The sequence below is a fragment of the Haliotis asinina genome, chromosome 2 (assembly GCF_037392515.1).
Source record: "Haliotis asinina isolate JCU_RB_2024 chromosome 2, JCU_Hal_asi_v2, whole genome shotgun sequence".
NCBI classification, from domain to species: Eukaryota; Metazoa; Mollusca; class Gastropoda; order Lepetellida; family Haliotidae; genus Haliotis; species Haliotis asinina.
Window position 1 is genome coordinate 93,555,518 of NC_090281.1, and position 6,533 is coordinate 93,562,050.

Consider the following 6,533-nt stretch of genomic DNA (forward strand, 5'->3'; position numbering starts at 1 on the left):
GTCATGGTAGAGAACACAGACAGGGTTATAGAGAGTGTGTTGATACATATAGCTTACCTGATACATATAGCTCACCTGTTTATTACATATAGCTCACCTGTCTGATACACATAGCTAACCTGTCTGAAATATATAGCTCACCTGTCTGATCCAATTAGCTCACCAGTCTGATACATACAGCTCACCTGTCCAGTCCAGTCCATTATCACCTGTCTGATATAGCTGTATGCAGTGCATACCATGTGTTATGACATGCCAGTGTGTGGAACACTTACAGATTTTATTTGGATACATTGGACAACCATGTGTGGATAACAGGTGTTTTTATTTCCCCAGGTGATATCTGAAGGTAAAATACAGGAGGTTGAATCCCCTCATATTCTACTACAAAATAGAAACAGCAAGTTCTTCAGATTGACAGATGAACTTGGTATGTTCGAGTTGCATCGGCTCAAGAAACTAGCTCAAGATAAGTATGAAAATAAACCATACATTGCTCCCAATATCAACCCTGAAGACTTTGAGGAGGGTGCCTCATCTCGGAACCAGCTCCGACACCCCAACAATCTGAATGTGTTACCAACCTTCCATTCATCTAGACTGGTTGGAGTTCTAAATCAGCTGCCAACAAACAAGTTCTCCACCAATCGCTTGTAGCATTTACTGTCATGAATATTCATGAAGGATATCCCTGAACCATGTGATATTGGATAATTACAGAAGACTTTCTTTGATGTACAGCAAAGACTTTTTTTTTACATTGCCTACAACAGCATTTCATTGATCATCAGCTCACAGAACATGATGCAGCTCCTTATGTCAGTGATGTCCTCCTGCTTAACAGATGTCCTCTTTGACAGACTATTTGCACTTCTATATAATTCTAACAATTTAGAAATACACAGTGTTCCTGATCATGGGATGGACACGGTTTCATCATTATTTTTACAAGGGAACTTTTGAGTATGGTGTGGCCCTGTGGGCGAAGGGGCTAAAGCTAAGTGACAAAAGTTGTCTCCCCTAACCACCTTGATCTGCAGATCCAAAGTTATCCTTGGTCATGTACTTTTAGCTTACATCTTGCTCTGACATGATCAAACAGAAATCCTGACTCACACAATGTTGCACACTGCTCATTTGGCAACACAAGATTTATCTCCAACAGAAATCCTAGGTCATCTTGAGCACCTTCAAATTACTGAAAAAAAATTGATAGGTGACTGAAAATTTTGGCCTACTTGCACAGATTGATCTTAGCATTACAATTATTGTAAATACTTAAGATCGCAATCTTAGGCTTCGGCTACATCCACTTGCACAAAGCAATCACAGGTTAAGATCATTGCAAGTTACATTCATGTTAGTGTCTGATTCACGCAAATAATCAGCTTAATGTTTGGAGATTGCTTTAATGTTGCATAAAACTGTACGGTTTGCCTCAACTCTTCAACAATATAGTGAATGCAGTATCAATTTAATGTCTGAAACATTGTTATATGTGGTAGTGAACCACATAAGTATCAAGTCGATATCGTGAAGTACTATTCCTACCCAATTCAGTGTTGGAACAACATACGTTTTTTGATTATCAAGGAAAGGATTGTAACGAAAGGTGTCTGCATGTGACTAGCAATAGCTATGACCTTTTCAGTAACTCAAGGGCAACTAATCTTAGCTTTCAGAGGGGAGTGGTTTCCCTTGGCATGTTATGTCGTTGCCGTAAAGTCTGCCATGTCCAATGTTTTTAATGTTGTGACATCACACAGAGCCACATATGTGTTTTTTTATAAGGATTTTGTCTTAGTTTATAACATAAATAATCAACGATTAGATAATGTGTAAGATCAAGTTTCTTTCTAATTCTTAAATCTGAAATTGAGTCAGACAAGGGGTTTTAATCTATGCATGTAATATAGAAAACAAGTATTCATCAAACAGAAAAATTCACTTGCTGAGGCAGGATTTTCACAATGAGAAAAAAATATTTTCAAAGAAATAGGGCTACATTATAAGGAGATTTGTTTGAATTTTGTGTTTTATTTTCATAATAAGTATGCCAGTATATCTAGACCCAAATCTATTTATGTATTTTCCATATTTCAATATTTTCATAAAAATGGGTGGGTATTTCTGTGGTTGTAAAAAATATAACACTCTGAGTTCATAAATCAAGACAGTTGCTATGAAGAAAAATAGAAGTTATCTTGCACGCACTCGCTTCTGTTAAAGATTTGTGGGATTTTTTTTCATGCAAGGTGTGATTGAGGGAGGTGTGTGTGTTGCGTGCAGTAACCAGTTTCATGTTTTACTTGTGAAGCATGCTATGCGCACTTGTGTTTGAGTTTAAGTAATGTCTGCCTCCAAGGTTAAAGAGTTCAATCTTAGTTAAAATCTTGACCTTAAATCTTAGATTGTCTTTGTGCAAGTGGATTAGGGCAATTGTATGGTGATTGTAAAGTTGATTGTGGCTGCCTAAGATTGATTGTAACTAAGCCTGCGCTGAGCAACTGGGCCCTGAGCACTAAACCATTCACTCACCTATCACCACAAGCTTGAGACCATTTTCTGATGTGAAAGGAAACAAGATCATTGATGTACATGTATTATAATTTTATGTGCTGTTAATATCAGATCTCACATTATCAGGGAGCACTTCATATATTGATGTGCTGTTGCCATGGTTACAGATTATATTGTATAAATGAGGTGAGCAATGTATAAATGTATGATATTTCACATTATTATGTATATTGAATCAGGGCCGATTGCATCCTGTCTCATGATGCTAACATGTCACATTTCATATTGATATTTTCTGAGTGTTTGTCCAACTCTTTGAGTTGATGAGGATGACTAACACTTCTTCACCTGATATATCCCTAATATAAGCCTCTTTGGGAATAGCTGACACTCTCTTCATTGGAGGTCATGTTGCTTGAACTTCCTAATCAGCCAATCAATATCAAGGCTTCCAAATTGAAGTGTCAGAACCATCCACATGTTTATGTTGAAAATGAACATTAAGGGACAGGTGTGACTATGAGGAGGAAAGTTGTGTTATTTATGTTGTGGATACATTATTCAGTCTCATCTAAAAGGGTTTGACATCGAAGGAACATTTGTTTTCTTGTTGATTCGAAATTGAGGTGTCTACAAGAACAAATGCATCCATGGTGTATATTGGATGGTTGGAGTTTGTGTAGTGTTCACCTGACAAGGGTATGCCTGGTCTTCTCACAGAGAGGCATTGTTATTAAGTAAATCATGTGTTAATGTATTTTTCAGGATAAGATTCATTTAATTCATTCACAGGGATCATTTCCGCGAATGTATTGGATATGTTCACAAAGCAATCATTGTGTCTGACTTGTCTAGTCCCAAAGGTTTTCTTTGCCAATGATGATATATGCTTTGTTTCACTAGTCAAAATATTATAGTTCTTTTTCTGAATCTGTGATACACTTTAATAATTTATATACATGTAACGGATGGCAGTTGTTCAGGGAGTGAACATAGCAGAAGCTAGCCTTACACCACAGACAGTGATGTTACTAAAAGTGCAGTTTTATCTTGTCCACACAGGTGGTCCCATGTTCATAAAGTGCTAGTTGTGCTGTGACTTTATAAATTCCTATACTTCAACAGACTGACAACAACTGTAGAGCTAAACTCACTTTGTGGAAGTGGTCCCAGATTAATCTAGTACCTGTTGTGCTGTGACTTTATCACATCCAGCACCATTGCAGGTAAGTTTTTGTGATTAGATTGCTGTACATTGGAATGAATTCTACAGATGTTACATTGGGGTCCACTCTTAGCTTTTGATTGACATAGCACTGGATAAGGACAGGTTAATGTATTGGAGTATATTAGCAAGGGCATCCCTTGCTTCCAATTGGTATTTCATATCACAACATTGAGGGTGTTAAATGATTTTCAAATCACTGGTAATAAAACTTTAATTGAAATCAGGTGGCTCAGTAGTTTAAGGCATTGCATTTAGCTACTGAGTTGTCTCCCTTTAGGTGTACCAGGCACCTATGATCATGAGGTCAAATCCTAGATTTGCCCTGATCATGGGTTTGTCAGCACCAATTCTAAAGAATGTGGTAAACATCTATGGCTTTGGGCTTTCTGGTACAAGGAGATATAACATAAACTATACTGTTCAGCAGGGTAAGCCATGCATGGACCACATGAAGCATTATAAAGTACTGTGTCCAATATTACTTATACATTCCATTTATGTAACATGTTTTACTTAATGACTTGTGACTGATACTGATGTTACTGCTACTCAATTTGTACATTTTACAATGTAGTTGTATATTTTTACACTTGTTTTGTACAGCATGTAAATAAAGTATTACTCTCTGCGTCTTATGTCTGTGTCTTTGTCCAGCGATGCTTGTGCATCGCCAAACAATTGCAGCGCCAGTTTACCTAGCTACTGACATTCTGGCACATACATTAAGTCAGGTGGCCCACTCATCAGTGTTGCTGTGCACAGTTGTGTCCCTTGGGTGCACCAGATGCTGATGATTGTAGGTCCAAATCACTGTTGGTTTCAATTATGTTCCTTGGTTTGTTAGTACCATACCTGTCTTTCATAACTGGAGTTGGCCAAGGACTGGAAGATCAGGGGAGACTAATGATCGCAAAGACAACGTCCATGCCAGCACAGGTTATTGGGGACCAGTTTTACCCTGAAATTCCGGCATGGCAGAGCTCAGATTCCAAATTACACCAATGCTGACATTATTGATAGGAAATATTGGACACTTTGTACTAGAAGATAGTGCACCCCAGATTACTGTGCAGCAACATTTCTCCAGGTATATCCAACCTCCACATTCTTGCCAGTAGAAACATAGAACACACGTCAAAATCATGATGTCTTTATATGCATTGGTGTCTTTCTTGTTATGTGCTGAATATTCCAAATACATGCCCATCCCTTTATAGTATTGTGTCTGAGACAGACACTACACACCAGTGGGTAGATATGTGGTACACATTCTGCCCAAATATCTGATTTGTAATTCCTTTTATTCACATCATATGACAGGCATAGGTTGATAGAGATCACTCCTTACTTGAAATCCCCAGGTAAAGATGTCCTTTCACGGGGCAACCTTTACAAAGATTTACTATTCTTAACATTGCACTAAGGTTACCTTTGTGTCTTACAATCACCTTAGTGCTTTGTGAAAGGAGGCCCTGGACCATAACAGATCTTTTTATATCTTAAACCCACTTGTCCGTTTGGTTGATTGCTGGTTTGTACCCTGGCAGATTGGGATGACAGTCATGTCAAATCACTGGATTGTCTGGTCAGACCAATTAGCAGGGAATACTGCAGGCTGTGGCACAACAGTGTATCAAACCAACTAACCATACTGAGGATGTCAAGAGGCCTCCTTGCCATCATATACAGCCTATTCCTTAATTTTTGGAATAGGCAAAAAACATGAACACTTAACTTAACTCCAGATCTGGTATTTAAATAGTTTTATTAGAAACCAACAAATAACAAGTTTGATACTTAGTATCACATTGCACCAATGACAAAACCCCACCCGTCCTGAGTGTAAGGCTTGTAATATCCCTGTGGACTTCAACTGGTAGACATGTACAACTGGCACTGTGGTAATCTCATGCTAACATATGTAGTTAAAATGCACCTGTGTTTCAGACACTCTAGTGAACTCTAATGCCAACATATGTCGTTAAAATGTAGCTTTGTTTCCATCAACCAGTTCACTTGCACTCACATACTGAACTCGGCCTGTATTATGTAACATATAAGGAGGAAGTAATGCTGAGCTGTTCTGAAAGTTAATGCATGTTGACACTCTTGAACAATGATCATTCCTCAAAAAAAAGGCTAAAAAATGGAAAGTTTTTCATGCATCACTGTATTACTATAAATCCTCACCTTATATTACTGACAATGTTATCAGGAGATGACATCCCTCCCCAATCTGTGTAATACTGAAATTGTGTGTTTGGTTCCCCATTTCCCACTAGTGTTTTTTTGACATTGGATACCTTCAGTTCACTGAAACTCTGACACTGGACACCTGTGAGAAAACCTCCAAAGAGGATAACATTTTCAACACACCATCAGTAGTTCCACCAGTGACCTGGTTGCATAAAATATCAAAAGCAGCTATATTGTTTTGCATTCAGAACTCCTAAATATATTCCAGTTCTATAAAAAGAATTCAGAAATGCTTGTCTTAATTCATCTCTCACTCAAAAGTTGCACCCATGGTGCTGATGTTCTACAGACATGCAGGTATTAGAGGATAGTAAAAGTAACAGTTATGACTTTGATGTTGGAAATGCAATCAGTATATAAGTTAGATGTCAAGACCTTGGACTGCTCATTGTATGCTTCATCATTTTAATATGTTAAAAGTAGTATAGGGAATGATAGTCCGAAAACACTTTTCAAAAACCCCTCTAAAAAGCCTCATTTACTAAATGAGGCTTTGGTGGGACCATTAGCTCTTGCTATTATTACCCCT

General features: G+C 37.9%; 1 protein-coding gene across 2 annotated transcripts in view; it reads left to right on the top strand.

Moving 5' to 3' along the window:
• The window catches only part of LOC137274617 (ATP-binding cassette sub-family C member 4-like), a 52,728-nt gene extending 48,352 nt beyond the window's left edge, over window positions 1–4,376 (top strand). For both annotated transcript variants that reach the window (XM_067807913.1, XM_067807914.1), the window contains exon 29: window positions 337–4,376. In XM_067807913.1, coding sequence (XP_067664014.1) covers window positions 337–657 — 321 coding nt within the window. In that variant the 3' untranslated portion in view covers window positions 658–4,376. The remainder of the gene's footprint in view (window positions 1–336) is intronic.
• Window positions 4,377–6,533: the final 2,157 nt, after the last annotated feature.